General features: G+C 41.1%; 1 protein-coding gene across 5 annotated transcripts in view; it reads left to right on the plus strand.

Moving 5' to 3' along the window:
• sema6e (sema domain, transmembrane domain (TM), and cytoplasmic domain, (semaphorin) 6E) overlaps window positions 1-17,887 on the plus strand; it is a 141,921-nt gene that overhangs the window by 92,192 nt on the left and 31,842 nt on the right. For all 5 annotated transcript variants that reach the window (XM_018676102.2, XM_018676106.2, XM_018676107.2 and 2 more), the window contains 9 exons: window positions 2,580-2,670; window positions 3,545-3,667; window positions 4,738-4,826; window positions 5,051-5,268; window positions 6,055-6,186; window positions 6,454-6,609; window positions 9,001-9,177; window positions 9,598-9,735; window positions 17,603-17,680. In XM_018676102.2, the coding sequence (XP_018531618.1) occupies window positions 2,580-2,670; window positions 3,545-3,667; window positions 4,738-4,826; window positions 5,051-5,268; window positions 6,055-6,186; window positions 6,454-6,609; window positions 9,001-9,177; window positions 9,598-9,735; window positions 17,603-17,680 (1,202 nt within the window). The remainder of the gene's footprint in view (window positions 1-2,579; window positions 2,671-3,544; window positions 3,668-4,737; window positions 4,827-5,050; window positions 5,269-6,054; window positions 6,187-6,453; window positions 6,610-9,000; window positions 9,178-9,597; window positions 9,736-17,602; window positions 17,681-17,887) is intronic.

Raw genomic sequence — 17,887 nt, forward strand, 5'->3', positions numbered from 1 at the left:
CTATAGGTAACAAGTTAGTTATCCTGACATGCTTTCTTTACTCTGTTTAAACCAGCCCTCTTGTGTTTTTGGTTTAAATGTAGAGTATCACTCTTACTGGAACCTGTCTGTCCGTCATTTTGTAGGAAGTGTTTTGTGAATGGTCTCTGCAGTCAAACCTTGAGTTACTGCACCGTCTAGTCTGAGGGCTTATGAACTACATACTGCATCACTGTAGGCTGATAGTATCTAAACACTTGAGGTTCAAATCATGTCTCAGGTGTCATGGAGGACCTGCACAGTCTCACTGCTCAGCTACGCTATGTCTGGGGTTAATACACAGGACTGAGGTTGATCTAAATTTTTAAGAACTGCATACTGACCTACATCTAGACGTCATTGTCTCCCTGCCACAGACTCCCTCTGGTGAAAAACGACTGATTTACAGTTTAACCAAAACACATCCACACATTCTTTCTGTCTGTAACCACCCAGCTGTGTCCCACCAACCCCCCTCCGCTCAATCCCCTCATCTTTTTCCCTCGTCTGGAAAGAAAAAAAACGTACAAGAGATGACTATCCAGACAGCTGGGGAGAGAGGGAGAAAGTGTAAATCATATCAAGGAAACTGTCTCTGGGACTCCACGAAAAATCTGTGGAGGACAACAGGGGATTGAGTGAGAGGCGTTTGTGTGTGTGTGTGTGTTGGTCAAAGACATGAATGGATGCCCAGCCATGAGCATGCAGCTTCACTGACCAGACTGCTGAGACAGCTGGTCTGTAGACAACAGAGAGGCTGTCTTCAACATGCGTTTGCGATACAACAAAACCTTGAAGCGTCAAATCCATCTGTCTTCATCTACCCACTGGGGTAACCATCCTGCAGTCACTACACAGCTCCTCACTTCTCCCTGATTTCTGAGGTCTTTTTTGTGATTAACAAACTGCTGTTTGACTTCAAATCATGTCACTCTGCAGGCGAGATTTAAAACAAAATTTAATTTCATTTGAAGAGTACAAATCTTCAGATTTCTGATTACTGATTAGAGACTGAATGGTGCTCTTAACCATGTTTATTTCTGTTTCTATTCCTTCTATTTTTTCTAATTTGTCTCTTAAATCAGTTTGTCATGACTTTGATGATGTCGCAACAATTTCTAAAACAGTGCATTTAAGTCCAAAATCCATAGGTGAATTCCCTGCTGTGGCATGCTCTCAGTCTCGTGTTTCTTCCCAGTTATGTTTCTGTCTTGCCTCTCCCAGTGTGTCCATTTCCTACGGCCAAACTGGAAAATGCATTAAAGACACTTCGTCTTTGCCACTTGCTGAACTTCACTTGCATGATTTTATCCCTGTTTTTGTGAAAAGCACTTCTCACTGGATCTGACCGAAGCTCACATTTGTTTATGTGAGAAAAAGAGAAAAAAGCAGCACTTGTGTTTTATAATGCAATTCATTATGACAGCAACACAAAGTGGAAACTCAGTCCGAACAAATAAGTGAACACTTCACAGAAATGATATTTAGGGCAGAGCTGTTGTGTTGGATTGCATCAGGTTCAGGGGTGTAAACACATACCTCTTGCAGAATCTGAAATGTTTTTTTGTTCTAATCCCTTGAGGCATTTATGCAGAGTTTACGTGGCAAAGCTCCATTGTAAGGTTTTGAATCACTTATTTTCTCCTCCATTGGATGATTGTATTTTTAAATGTACACAGAACAGCCATCAACTCACCACCCACTCATTTTAGGTGAAAACATGTCGGCTCAAAACATGACACCTCATCTATACTGACACTTTTTCAAAAACAGACGTGTGCCTCCTGTGACTGACAGGGTGGTTAGAATGACATTGAGATATTTGACAGGATTAAAAAAATCAATTAATAATCTATTGAATGAAATACATACATACACACATATATATATATATATATACATATAATGTCATGAATGTAGCATGCATGCTGCATGTGTCAGAGGAGGCAACACAGCACTGTGTTAATGGGCTGCGAATGTTGTGTGTGTGTGTGTGTGTGCATGTCAGTCACCTTGTTGCGACAGAGGGCGTTGAATCCGCTCTGCGTGTGTTCAGCCTCCACTCCACACACACACACACACACCACTGGCTTTTGCTTATTGTCATGTCTGAGGTTTACAACCTTGTTAACAGCAGGTTGGAAAATAGCAACTAAATATCTGCGAGTGAGAGATAAACAGTCCTCTCCACTTGTGACAGCAGGACTTCAAACTTCACACACATCTTTTATGGACCTGACCCACATACAACACATCAAATAAAACTAATCTTTACGATGCATGCATTGCTTTTCATTATCACAGATTGATTCGGTACGGATCCTTTGCATTCAGACACAATTCTCTCGATGTTATAGACTTTTGTGTTTGAGGCTGATTGATTTTGCAGTCGGTGCAGCAGTGGCAACCTCGTTGGTTTACAAGTGTAAACAGTAATGCTGTTTTCATGTTTACAATTGTCACGCTGTCTTTTATATTCCATTTATTTATTAGGTTAGCTGTACAGTTCTGTATACAGCCTTATAAAGTGTTTCTTTGCTGCTGCGTCCTCTCTGACCTAGATGGCCACACTGGAGCAGGAGGGGGAGGAGGTAGTGGGACAGGCTCGCTGTCCCTTTGAGTCCCGCCAGTCCAACGTTGGCCTCTTTGCAGGTGGGTGAAGCAGAGTAACCCAGTGGTTGTAGTGACTGCCCTGTTGAGTGAAATGTCACAGGTTCGGCTTCCATAGCTGCTGATCTGTGTCTTTAGTCCTCTCAGAGAGTCCATCCGTTTTCAGGATTTTTATTGTAAATTCCCCATGGCTTAAGCTGAAAGTAACACACTTCATATTGTTTTGAATATTAAATATGTGTTTAATAAATTAGTAGCTCATCAGTGGTGAAACACAATACCTTACTTTGAATACTTGTGCTACTCAAATAAGGCTAATCTGCCTTCAGAGCCGCTTCAGATGATGCATCAGGGCAAAAGCTGCAGCTGTGATTGAATGGATTTTAATAGCTGAGTGAAGAATTCAAAACCAAATTGAAAACACAGCCATCCCCAAACCCAGTTGCTAAATCAAGTGTTGATCAAATATTTTTTGGAGTTAACAATCTTTTAAGAACCACAATGTACCAGTGTTTTTGCAAGGAAACAGTAGAAATATAAATGAAGCTCAGTATCCGAGCATAGATAAATCTAAATTTGCCTGTTGATGGATTCTGATTTGTGGTCTGATTTTCTTTACTAATCATAGCAATGAAGGAAGCCGATACTTTGTGAACACATCAGGGTCAGGTTCAGGGAAAAGCGAAGGCAGAGCCAAACCTACACTCAATCCTGCCAGGTTTCCACTGACATTTATGCAAAGTTCACATGGGGGTGTTATTAAAGTGACACGTTCTCGTACATCTGTTCTCCTCTGCCTCTTTTTAAAGGGCAATAAAAGTCACCTGTGACCAAAATAGACACTTAAGAGAAGTTGGGTTGTTAATCGAAACTGTGATCCCTGACGACGTATTTCACTTACCTTTCTTTTTCTCAGGTGGTGATTTCTACTCAGCCACTATGACTGACTTCTTGGCAAGTGATGCAGTCATTTACAGAAGTCTGGGAGAAAGTAGCCCTGTCCTACGTACAGTCAAGTATGACTCCAAATGGCTGCGAGGTGAGCATGCAGTGTCTCACGGTGCTGTTATTTAACACATTAACATACAGGTGTAGGCTTTGAGAGGTTGGTAGAAATGGAATTCTGGGCGACCAGGGTTGGGTTCTGCTCTCTGCTCTGAGCGTAACAAATCAATCTTATCAAACCTTTTAACATCATTTAAAGTTACAGGAAACATCAAATAACAAATAAAAATCACCAGTAGCTTGGTGTGAGTTTTCTCACCAAAGTCCAGACGCCAGAACCAGTGCACTGCAATTACATGGAAATAAAATCAAAAGAACTGTGGAAACAACAAAGCCTCGTGGTGCAGGTAAATTTTGCATCTGATGAGACTCTGCCAACCAGCTTTGTTTAAAACCCAGCGTCTGAATCAGACAGTAAAGATTATATGTAATTTAATTAAAGAAAACAAGCATGAAGGCAAAACCACATTCAGAATTAACAACTGTTTAGATGCATGTTTACAATTTTGAGTTTCCTGTACCTTATTTCCATCCAGTAACTTTCCCAGATCAAAGGTTGTGTCACTCTCAGTTGTTTCAATCTCAGAATCCAAATGAGGACCAGCAGTATCTGGAGAAAGTAGGTCATAAAAAAATAAGTGGGCTACATCTTCCTCTCAAACACCAAAAGTTGATTAGAGATTGAAATTAAGTCTTTTATTTTACGAATGTTAAAATCTAAACCAAAAAAGATTCATTAAGGTTTAGAAATGATTCCGATTTGACACTGTTTTCAGATTTTATAAAATGCCATCTCCAACTTTAGAAATGTCTGCATTTCTGACTGTAGCACTCATCCAGCACCAGCTCTGCTCTGTCAATGTGCAATAAATGTAATCTCTGTAATGGTAAGAATGTAAGTAAGTCCTTATTTGTCTGTCCTAATATTCACATTTGTCATTTTATAACACTCTCTCCCTGCTTTTCTCTTGGACACATTTTCCAAGTTGAGCATCTGTGTTTACCAGCTCCACTCCCAGCCTGCTCACAATGCGCTGTCATGTTGGAAATATGGCATCACTGCCAGCGTGTTTGTCACACGTCTTTTCTTCTTGTCTCCCACAGAGCCACATTTCCTCCATGCCATTGAGTATGGGAACTACGTGTACTTTTTCTTCAGCGAGATCGCAGTGGAGTACACCACTCTTGGAAAGGTGAGGCCTTGTTTCAGACCAGACAGTTGCCAGACTTGTGGTTTGTGTTATCAATACTTTTGTCTCTCAGTGGAATGAAGTTGAACATTACCTGCAATGCAAACCACATTCCAACAAGATTTTTTATTGCTGTTCAGTATTACATTTTGGCTTTGAGTGTGTTGTGGTAGACAACAAGATACAGCTGTCGCCGTTAAGGGATTTTCCCCTTTCTGTCCACTCAGGTGGTTTTCTCCAGAGTTGCTCGTGTTTGTAAGAATGACAACGGTGGTTCCCCGAGAGTGCTGGAACGTTACTGGACGTCCTTCCTCAAAGCCCGACTGAACTGCTCTGTCCCGGGAGACTCTTTCTTCTACTTTGACGTCCTGCAGTCGCTGACCAACGTGCTGCAGATAAACCACCGGCCGGCGGTGCTCGGCGTCTTCACCACACAGGCAAACAGGTCAGAGAGGCCAGATGGGGATTAGCATTATTGTCTGACATTTTTTGTTTGCTTGTTTCTGAGGTAAAGCTGAGGTTGAGTCAGGAGAAATATCATTACAATTCTCAGTGACAGTGAAAAAAAAAAGAGGATCTGGAGCTCAGAAATTCAGACGAAGTATGGTGAAGATGATCTTTGGTGGGGGACACAAAAGTTCAAAGGAAAAAAATTCCACTCTTCTGGCAAAAAAGTTAAAAAGACTTTATTCAGATGGCTCTTTCATGATAAAAGTCATAATTTGATTAATATCTATGTGTCTGTGATTTTACAAATTTCATCATGAAATTAAAAAGTCATTGGTTCCTGGGTATGAATTTCCATTTTTATTGCTAAAATGACTTGTGATGTTGCTTTTTAACAAAGAGAAAACTTCATACACAAATAATTAAAGCCTCTCAGTATCACATAGTTATCTTTAAAGTAGTCTGTACAAAATCCTTGTTACTTTGTGCTTCATTACCTCACAATAACACTTAACACATATCTTCTTTAGAGTGAAAATGAATACTTAACGAGATTAGAAAGTGCTCTAGAAAGAATAAAAACATTTAAATAGACAAAGTAAAGGTAAGCACAGAACAACAAACAAGGTAACAGATAAAGTATTAGAATAAATAAAGTAAATAAAGGTTTTTTTGTACGTGACCTTAATAAACAGAGTTTTTGTTGGCTTTGACAAGATGCTGAATTCCTGACCTTTACTCTTGCTCTTTGTAATGTGGTCTTCCTTTATGGTCTCTTCAATAGTATCACCGGCTCAGCAGTCTGTGCTTTCTACATGGACGACATAGAGAGGGCCTTCAGTGGCAAATTCAAAGAGCAGAGGAACAGTGAGTCAGCGTGGACACCTGTTCCAGAGGAGCAAGTCCCGAAACCAAGGTAGGAGACACATCTTTAAATAGCAAACTGTCACTTTCCAAGAACATGTTTTTCTGCCTCTGACAATGGAGTTTTTGCAGCTGCTGTTGTTATTGTTCTGCACAGACATCTCTGAACAAAAAAAAAGAAAAACACAAGCAGTCATAGCAGACACCTGTTTTTCCCTCCTGCTCGTCCCCAAAAACAAACAGCTGCCAGTGCTTTTACATCTGTGCCCATGAAACTGGATTCAGCAGCGTTGTGTTTTCTTTCTGTGCTGTCGTACAGGCCGGGCTGCTGCGCTGGTGAGGGCTCAGCGGCTGCCTACAAGTCGTCCACCACCTTCCCTGATGAAACCCTGACTTTCATCAAGTCCTACCCACTCATGGACGAGTCGGTCCCCTCAGTCAACGACAGACCCTACTTCACCCGCACCACCAGCAGGTACAGGACTTATGTTAATGCCAACATTCTTGCATTGCATGAAGTCTCACTGACAGCTGCATGGGATCAAAAAGATTGGCCTGAGAAGAAACCTACGCAGCCTAGCACTTGTGGTTTTATTTCATAAACTGAATTTCTTTGGGTTTTGTTGTATAAAAGCAAAATGTTGAAGCTATCGCATCGAGATCTGGGGATTTTTCTCTATTTTTCAACAGTTTAGACATGATAATAACAATTAACAGATTAGCTGATAATGAAATCAGTCATTAGCTGAACCACGAGCACTAAAACTTAAGGAAATGGTATAAAATTCTTAAGATAAAGTCTTCAAAATGGTTTGTTTTGCCTGACCATTGGTCCAAAACCCAAAGAGATGCAGTTTACAGTGACTTTAAACAGAGAAAAGGAGCAAATCCTCATCTTGGACAAGCTACAAATAGAAGATGCCATGAAATTATTCTAAATAGTTTCAGATTAATTTTGCTACATTTCTGTCAATCGATTTAACAATGGCATCAATTCACTGTTTCAGCTCCAAAGATATATCCACATCAAAACTGCAGCATTCTGCACATTATTGACTCATAATTAGGAGCCTGTTTGGCTTCAGTTTTGCTAATGTCATTGATGTAACCCATGTGCCACCTTATACATCTTAAATCATAAAAGAGCTTTGTTCAAGTGCTCTTAAATGTTCAGTAAATCCTCTGAGAACATTGTCATTAAATCATATTAAAAACACAACCATTAGTTGGATGTCAGTGTTGCTGTTTAGAGCCTGGCTGCAATTATAAAGAATGTTAAGAGAAAATACTGGGGTCTTTTCTTTAGTGGTAAGTATGCAGGTATTATTTTCTTTTTTCTTTAGCAACATAATGTACCAGCAGCGTTTCCACACTCGGGGCTGTGATTCGTATTGATGAGTGAGCTCAGGTGGAACACACAACCTTGTCCCTCATTAAAACCCATCGGATTTATTCAACGGTCGATCCCAGCCCACGTCAGAGACGAGCCGCACGGGGAGGAGAGCTTCCTCGAGCGCTGACCCGACCTACAGACGCTCCTCTGCAGCTCGCATGGAAGCGAGGAAGGCACTGCTGTGTGTACATGTGTGTGTGTGTTGTGACATTTGAGAATCTACTGATATCAGATGATGATGGGGTGAACGTTGAATCGGTGATAAGTGTCACAAGTGTCTGAGACAGTACCACACAAACCTCAGACACGGATGTACACACAGCAGATACACATCACAGAATCAACCTTACACAACCACACACACACAGTGAGTATACAGGAGCCTCTTCCATGCCTCCTGAAGCAAAGCCAGGCTGACAGCCAGCCAGACACTGCAGAGGCTCCACACTGGGGAAACATGCGCCGCTTCACATCTGGCGCCAAAAACATCACATCTGCCTCGCCTCTCCCCAGAGAGGAGCTAGATAAATGAAACCTAACCAGAAGTACATCACGCGATACTGCAGAGTCATTGCAGGGATGTGCCAGTCAAGTTCATGTGGGTAAACAAACCAGCATCCGTGGGACCATCTGGGAGGGACTGAGGGAGAAAGGAGGGCACATGAGCCTCTGTGGGTGTCCTTTATACAACAGTCTAGAGGGGATGTGATGCCAAAAAAATATAACCGGGTTTATTATGGGAAATTTGTTTGTTCAAGTCCCAGGGCCAGAGAGGCAGGCACAGAAAGGGAATGAGTAAAGCTTATCCCTCTGTCAACAATCACTGGACTCAAGGTGCCCTTCAGCATGGCTCTTAATCCTCAACTGCTCCGGTGGAGCCAGCAGCAGACAGCTGTGGTGATACTGGGCAGCTCCCAGGTGTGACTGTGTGGAGCTGGATGAATATGAAGCAGGGTGGTGCTCCAAATAAAGCAACAGTTCTCTGTACTTCCTGATAAATACAAAACAAAAGACAGGACAACTGTGACTCAAAAAGAGACTGACTGCAGTGCGCTAAACAACAGGAAGGATGGATCGATTGAATGGCTGTGGGCGGATGGATAGATGGATTAATAAGATGAAGGGATTAAAGGATGTAGGCGATGGTGGAAGGGAATGGTGGGTTGGTAGATGAAGTAATTGACTGCACACTTATGCTTTATACAATGAGCTCAGTACTCGCCCACTGTTGTTTTGTTTACCATGGGAAATTGACTTTGACAAATCAAAACAACAATGTTAAGATGCTAACTAGCATATTTGGCATTGTTAGCTTCCTCTAATTTTCAGCAGCTTGAATAGAAATGTCAACTTCAATTTAGAGGATCTTCACCAGAGACTGATGGTGCTGATGGTGTATCATTTCCATAAATATATCAATACTTCTAACATCGCTGCTTTTATAATAGTCTTTTCTTCTTGTTTTTCATGTAGATTCAAGTTGACCCAGATAGCGGTGGACACGTCTGCAGGGCCTTATAAGAACTACACGGTGGTTTTTCTGGGCTCAGACAACGGCCATGTGCTGAAGATCCTGGCCAGCACTGAGGGAGCCAATGCATCCTTCAGCACACAACTCCTGGAGGATATCGACGTCTACAACCCTAACAAGTTAGAAAGTCTCCATCTTTTTGCCTAATTATCCGTCCTCTTTTCTCTCTTTTTGTGTATTCACTCTTAATTTTCAGTTCTTTTCTTTCTTTGTCCTTTGCTTAGTATCTTTCTTTTGTTTCCTCTGTTCTTTTCCTTCTCTCCTCCTCCCTGTGTTCTGCCTTGATCTGTCCTGCCCACCCACTCTTTGGTCTATTGTAACACTTTGCATCACCCTGTACAGCTAGAGGGGATGCTTTTTTGTTCTGTGTCTTCTTTTGTTTTCTGACTGCACAGCTTGAAAAGTCTATCTGCATGGAGTTTGATTCACAGCCGGATTTCTGTGTAATTCTCTGACTGTGCCAGCCGTCTGCAGCACTGTTTTAAAAATGAAAGTAAAGGGGAAAACGTCTGATCGTGATGGTTTCTCTGTGTTCGTAGATGCAATGTGCGAGGGGAGGACAGGAGGGTGCTGGGTCTCGAGTTGGACCGGGATCATCATGCATTGTTCGTGGCCTTCTCCAGCTGTGTGATCCGCGTGCCACTCAGCCGCTGCGCTGACTACAGCACCTGCAAGAAGTGAGTCACCTGTAGAGCAAAGTGTTACCTCTACCAGAGTAAGGGGTTGTTATCCCTATTTAGCTTATTGTTTATTACCTATAGGTGCACACATGCACTAAAACTAAAAGGTTTATTCAACACAAAATCAGTTGACATCATCAACCATAAACACAGAATACGTGTTGGCCCTTTTTTTTTTTTTTCTGTTTTCTGCGACTGTAAATTTCTTGGGCCACTTTCAACCAGTCAGTGAGTGAAAAATGGAATTGAAAGCAGGACTAAACCCCATCAAAACCGAGAGAAACAGAACAAGTTGGTCCTTTTCAAGACCACGATTCATACGAAGAGTTTCCATTATGCTGTCACATTAAAACAAACCATGAGTCCATGTAGATTTACCTACAAGAGAACTGAGAATGGGCTTTGGAAAATGCTGAAGATGTTGGAACGTCTTAAACCCAGCCTGAAGAGTGGGACCACACTCAGCGCTGCATACCATGAATTTAGGGTTACCTCCATGTGTACTGGGGATAAAATGGTACTAACACTGCCAGGTAACTCAAGTAAAGCCGGATCAGTTTCCTCTGCAGCTACCAATTTAAGAAATGTGTCCACTCACGATGCTGTTAGAGGCATTTGGACAAAAGCCTGCACCAAATAGCAGATGTTATGCTATTATCTGCCTGGTTCATGGAGCTGCTTGGACCCACTTTACCCAAAAAGTAGTCTGAGGTTATTTGTGGTGTTGGCAGGTATGTGAGAGTGAGAAATAAACTAAGCAGTGGGGAAGTACTGCATGGTGTGGCTGCCGCATAAGAAGAAAATGTTGTGGTTAGAGGGTGAACATTTTTATAAGATGATTCAGATCTGCTTCCTGCGGGGGCTCGTGTTTGAATGTACAGGATCTAATGTTCTTACTTTAGTTGTTAGTGTGACATGATAGTTTCATATCCCTGAGATTTACAGTTTTCATGTTAGCTAATGATAACTGGAATGAACTGGAAAGTTGTGTTTGACTCACAGAAATTACGCATTTTCATGCACTGTTGTAGCCTGCTGACTCTAAATCTGCAGCAGGTCAGTGGTCAGATTTTTCCTCTGCCTTATTTTGAATGCACAGCTCACTGTAGTAGTGAAACAATGAGCTCCTTCTGTGTGTGTGTGTGTGTGTGTGTGTGTGTCAGGTCGTTGACATCTCAGCATGAGGACAAGCTCAGTTTGCGTAACTTTTCATAACAACACAAATATGTCTCATTATACACAGTTAAATGTTCAGATGTGGAAAGCAACTTATTTAAATTTACCTCTAGAGGTTACTTTGAGTTAGTTTTACTTTCAGTTGGACTCCGATGGACTTATTTTGAATACAAGGATGCATTACTATGGACACTGATCTTTCCTCTCGTCGTGCCAGTTCATGGCCAAGAAATCTGCTTTGTCCAGGAGAAATCTAGCCGGGGGAATTCAGGTTTCTCTACTCTCCTGGCCAGGTTGACGTTTAAGTGTCAGGTTGCAGTAGAAAGCCGGCTGTAACCCAGTTAATGTAATTATTTTGAGAGAGAGAGAAAGAGAGAGATTAATTAATTATCAGAATAATCGTTAGTTGGTAAAACAACTACGTTCAGTATAATCAACTTATCACCCTGTGAACACAGCTGCTATAGGTTGCTATCAGGTGTGAAGTTCTGTAAACTGTACAAAATAAAACCCTGAGTGCAGCTGTCAGGAGGCTGACATCGCTTTTAGAACAAGTTTATGAGCAGAGCACATCAGAGCCTTCAAACGTCTCTTTGTCTGCAGCCTTTTGTTTTCTCAGACAATGTTTTAACGTTTAATGGTTTTTGGGGCTCTGAGGATTGTCAGGTCCCATGTACAGTACCCCCCCACACACACTTTTTGTCAACCCAGATGTACACCCCCATAGCATGCTAACCTCTCATTGCAAAGACCTGGAGAAGCTCTCAACATCGTTCATTCATAAATTGGATCCAGCTGATTGGCCAGGAGCCAAGCAGTGGTGGCTTCCATGTTTTTTTCTCTTTCTGGAGCTGAAGGAGAGAGAAGAGGAAAAGAAGGAAGGGGGTGGGAGAAAATGGATAGGGCCTGTCTTACTTAAGCTTACAGGCCGGCTACATCCCCAGATCCTTTTTAGAGACTATAGCCACAGCACACCTCATCCTGGGATTAGGGGCCCCGTAAGCCTCATCAGCACTGGCCAGGAGGTCAGGTTTCAGCCGCCATATCCTCCTTTACCACACCAATGAATCTGTCTCCCCCCAGATGAGATTTACTCCATCTCTCTGTTTGCTGCCTCCATTTTCTCTCTGCCTCTGCATTTCTCTTACTCTTGGCTTGTTTCTCTCTCTCTCTCTCTCTCCCCCTCACTGAAGCCTGCACCATCAGGTTTTCTTTTTTCACTCGAGGCCCTGCTGCCAATATTAGGTTTCAGAAAATGCTCTGTTTTGAACAGCGGCTAGAAACTGTATGAAATGGGAGTTTAATAAAGAAAAATACAATAAGAGGGCAGAGGAGGCCCCAAACCCTGAAATCTTCAGCTCCACTGGATATTTTCTTTTTTTATATGAGCAGTTTCAACTTAGTGGCTGCTCTGAGATAAATAAATGTGTTATTGGCGCCTAATGTATAAAGTACTGTTGCTTTAAATCAAGAGTTAAGGAATCCATGCCTCAAAGAATAATTTCAGTTATTATAATCTGGGTCTTATTTTTGTAGCTCTGGCTCTCATTTATATTAGTTATAATGATACTGTACTCACCAAAGTAATTGACCAAGTCTCAGACAACAATATCACTACAGTGAGGTCCGAAGGAGACGGACACATGAGCAGTTAGACTCACAGAAAGGTTATTATCTACACTCAACAAGTCCTTAGGCACAAGAAACAACTTAATTAAGCACAGGGAAAGATTGCGATCATGATAAAAAGAAGCCAGCGTTGACTGACAGTAGGATAAGAGAAGGTAGCAGCAGCTTCCTGTAGCAAAGTTTGATGTTTTGTTTGTTTTCTGTTTGTGGCTCTATAAGATCACATTATATCCTCCTTTGCTCCGGATAGACAAGAGTCATAAATCCTACAGCTGCTGGAGGACTTAAACATGAACATATGTCATTATAGGAAATATGTTGAACAACAACTGGTGCTATCATTTTACTTGGGAGGACAGTCTGAAACCCTTTTATTTGGAGGTAAAACCGAAAGCAAAATGTCAGTGATAACCCCTCATTTTACAGGATGGATGTTTACAGCTGACAGTTTGGGTCATGACTTTACTGTCCACCTTCTTTTTCTAATCCAAATGATTTGACTGATGTAGTCAATCCATCTGTTCACCTGACTGCTCATGCTTCTTTCCCTGTCAGACTCCTCTGCAGAGATGTCACTGCATTTTCAGATTTCAGCAATTAACAACTTAGTACAATATTATTATTAGCAATCAAACTGATAGTCAACATTTTTTCATTAATGATACGTTTCAGCCTTGAAGTTTTTAAATTGTTATATTCCCTGAATAACTTCATTGAGTTTAGTTATTCACCATTAGCTGAAACCATTTCCAGAAAGTCAGTATTGTGTTATTCCCAGGATGTTGGCTAAATGACAGCTGGAAGTTATGAGTCCCAGCCCCAGAAGCAGGATAAATCCTTTCTCCCCTCAGCAGCTAATGGATGTTCCTTACACAGTGTGGCTGCAGGCAAACATCCACACCTATGTGTTCATCACAGCATGACAGAATATGAGCAAGAATGTGGGAGAGAAGAAGAGGAGTTTTAAAGAGTGAGGAGGGACCCACACGAACACATGTTGTTATAAGCTGCACATACGAGAACAACGTCACACAAAGAACAAATGACTTTGCAAGGCGTCTCTTACTGAACTCCACAGCTGGACACAACTGGCTTCTTTTCCCAGTGCTTCAGTGCTGAGGTTCATTCCTGTCATGTAACTGAAGGCATACAGAAAGAGGGAGGCAGAATGGGGAGAGAGATGCATATATTCCTTATGGCTAGAGTATGAATTATTTATTGAAGCTGCTCTATGCAGTGTCACATTGGTAGCCGTGCAATGCAGGCGAGAGTCATTTTAAGACCTTAATACCCAGAGGTCCTCAGTCTGTGATGCTTTGAGAGAGTAAAGGAAAAAAATAACAGTGCAGGATTTTTTTGGACAGAAAGTTGTTTTTGCTGATGAAAAGAAAGCTTGTATTTCACTCTGAAGCGAGAGCGTGATTCTCAGTGGTGGAAGAAGTATTCAGATCCTTTACTGAAGTAAAAGTACCAAACAATAACACAAACACGTTGATGTGGACAATTGTCCATTGGATTAGATTGCAGCATTTCATTCATTTATACCCCAAAACATGGGAAAGTAAGGCCCAGGTTCAGGTTACATTTTTAAAATCCCTGATGTTTTTCTGTACAAATCAGTTGCCCTTTGGATTCATAATAAACTTAATCACTCAATTATGCTGTTGAGAATTATGAAATTGGGGGAAATGTTTGCTCATCACCAGAAAATCCTCACCAACAGAGACCTAAAGACTCCTCACAGGATATTTTATGAAACATAAAGCTAGTGTTGAGTTGAATAAACACCTCTTGACAGTTTCAACAACAAAAAACCTCAAACTTTATAAGCTTCAATGAATCTGTATGAACTGCAAGGCATTTGCATTATTATAGAGACTGTCCTCCTAGGAAAAACAACAGCAGCAGTTGTTTGAAAAATGCCTAAAGCGACATACGTACATTTCTATGTATTTGACGAGGTATGTGAATCATGGCTGTTGGGGGAAAGGCAGAAGTACTGTGAAGTTGTTGTAGAGGCTCAAAGTCTGCATAGGCAGGAGGTCATTGAGTAGTAGCATCAGATCAGAAATCGCTCTTAAGGGTTGTTTTCGAGGGTGTTAACAAACAATGTATTTCATGTTTGTCATTTTTGGAGCATGTGTTGTTATAAGCTGTAACTTAGTCTGGGTTTGTTACATATCTCTGACATACCCAGGTCAGGTGGTGGTGGGTGTTCATGTTGTTGTTTTTGCTGTCATTTCCAAAAACAAGTGGAACTTGCACACATAAAGTGTGTGCATCATACTTTGACTCATAGATAAATTGATACTCTGTTCCCAGCTGCAGGCATCGGATGGGGAATACTTTCTATCTTGTATTACCTCCCTCTGTTAGAGTGACACACTGATGTGATCTCAGTGGGATTTCTCTGCAGTGTTTACAGACTGAGGGTGAAGTTAGTGTGACACCTGCACAGCTCAGTTTAGATAGTCATAAATAATTTCTGATATTTAAAACAGGTCACAGGAGTTCTCATTAAAACTCATTAAAACTTGTTCCTTGACTGCCATAAAAGCTTTGGGTTTGACATGACGCTGCACCCAGCACCACCACCACCAGCAGTCTGTTGGCATTTTTGTTTTGTTTCTTTACTTTTATCTCTGATGGCGTTATTCAGCATAACAGGCCAAAAACATCTCTAAAGTGACTGCAGATAGGCAGAAGGTAAACATTACTGTTGTTTGTTGTCATTCTTTTGTCACTGTGAGCTTTATGCTCATTATGTTGGTGCTGCTGGGTGAATACTGCAGACCTGCAAAGTTCTGCAGTGTGTGAGAAAATATTGTTAATTCTCTCACTGACACCCAGTGAGTGTTGTTTTGCAATTATACAATGGCAGAATGAGGGCCAAAAGGGATCGTGCAGCTCATTCCACAGTGCAGGATTAAAAACTACAGACTTAAATGAAACATGAGGCAGAGGGACTGACAGCAGATCAGTGGAAGAGTTTAATCAACAGAACCAACGTGCAGGTCTCAAAGCAGAGGAAACATACTGAATGTTGTGACTCCACTGGGAGTTTATACTGTAGGGAATGTGACTAATGACTATTGATGGTGGTTAATGCTGACTGCATTGAAAGGAAGGAAATAAACAATCTCAAGGCCGTCCAGCATATGTTATTCACTTAATCACACAACAGACATATACAGTACAGTAAGTAGGAGCAGGTGATTGACTCGTCTGCTGACTGCTGACATGAGACTGGTGGTAAAATGTCGGCTGTTCTCAGAATAAGGTCATTCATCAAAAGCCAAAGCACAAGACTGGAAACTGCACTTGTTAACACTAGACAATATATAAGTGAAAACCGATTATATATTGTAGGTGATTAATAAGTTTGTAGGCTAGGAAAATGTCCTGAGAAAATGGACAACATCGGCCTCCCTGTGTTTATCTGCTGAATGTGGATTGAATTTGTTCAATACCCACCCTGTTCACCTGATTTGGCCCCTCAGACTACTACCTCCTCCCCAAATGAAGAAGGAGCTGAGTGGCCGCCATTTTGACAGTGATAATGATGTGATCACTGCTGTGGACCATTTTCTCAAACAGTGCTGACGTCTAATTTTCAATTATCCAAAACAGAAATACCACAGAGCTGTTTAACTCATCTCCCTCTACCTTAGACCACCAACTTATCAATCACCCCTACTATTATAATTAAATCAAGTTATTAAAAAGCAACTTAACTGACCCTGTTTTAGCTTAAACAACACTTTCTTACTTTTTCAGATTACACATTTTAAACTCTGATCCAATTGAATTCCTGTTATATGCTGTTTATTGATTGAGGAACATTGTGTAGGTTTTAGTGAGCATGATGTTGCCCTGCACTTTAAGAAGTGGAGTACACTTAGATTTTTCTTTGTTTATTTGAACAGAGCACAGGATCAATCGATTTTCTCTGAGAAAGACTTCCTGATAACTAAAGACTGGGACCAGAATATTGATACTGTCTGATGAAGTGATTTCACATTTAATTTCCTAAATAAAAAGAGTGGATTTTGTTTTAAGTTACTCTCATTTTTTTTCTGATGCTGTTTACATCAGTCAGTTGTGGTAAAGGAAAAACACAGGCCTATTTTTTCAATTATGATTAGTTGAAATGATGCATCTACAAGTTAAGCTCTTCCATTATGTATGTGTAAATACTTGTAAAATATGTGGTCAATACAATTATGGACTGGGACTTTATAGCCTGTTAGAGATGCAGAAGAATACAAAACAAGCTCTGGTTTTAATCCCTTCAATTCAATAAGAAAACAAAAACAAGTCCACTGTCCTAACTCTATAATCAAAAACTAATCTGATTGTGATCTTTCTTTTGTCTTTTTGTATAATTGTCTGCATTCATCTGCTGTGGAGATTGCAGTCAGGATACTTGTTTGTCAGGGTTCGTGAGAGAAAGTTAGCAAACATAGCTAATGACATAGTTTATTCACACATAAAGGGGCTGTTTAAACAATGACTTGCCCAGTGCAAAATGTGCATCCAGTCATGAAAAGATTTGCCAAAACTGCGTCTAAACACGACACATCTCTGTATATGAGCAAGACTTTGTAAACAGAACTAAAGTTCATTTGAATAAAACCAAGAGTATGAGGATGCATGGAGAGTTGCAGTTAAGATGTAGAGATTTATACTGCAATGTCATGATAATGCTGCTTTTGTTTTGTCAATTACAGACGCCTGCGAAATAATGACTGTTTGTACAACACACTGCAGAGACGCAGCATGCATACAGCAATTTAATCTTCAATTTAATGTGTGTGTTTTCCCCTACTTGTTTCCCTGACTTCTCTATCTTTGGATACTAAATCTTCATATCAGGCTACATGTGAAGCTCACTTCTCCACCCTGTGTTTAGGCAGAGTTGAGGAAAGTGATTGGTGTTGTTAGGTTGGTGGCAGTGCAGTGTCTTGTCACCTGGCTAACATCTGCTGGGCTCAGTGTCTGTTCTCTACACTTCCTTCCATCACTGACCATCTGTCTTTGTGTGTGTGTATCTGTGCAGAAGCTGTCTGTCTTCACGGGACCCATATTGCATTTGGCTCAAGTCAGGCAGCTGTGCCACGGTCTCACCTGGTTTCAAGTAAGTCACACAAACGCACCCACACACACAGTTTGTACTTATTATAGGGGAGAGCTGACAAATGTCACCACAACCTCCATTACAGCTGTCAGTGTTGAATTAATGTTGACTTTGAAACTGGTAAAAGTGGCTTGACTGCTGTTTTTTTTGTGTCTTGGTCGTCTTAAGTGCATTTTCAAAAGTCACTAGTGACACTCATTCAGCCTA

Source organism: Lates calcarifer, linkage group LG15 (genome assembly GCF_001640805.2).
Source record: "Lates calcarifer isolate ASB-BC8 linkage group LG15, TLL_Latcal_v3, whole genome shotgun sequence".
In the NCBI taxonomy this organism is placed as follows: Eukaryota; Metazoa; Chordata; class Actinopteri; family Centropomidae; genus Lates; species Lates calcarifer.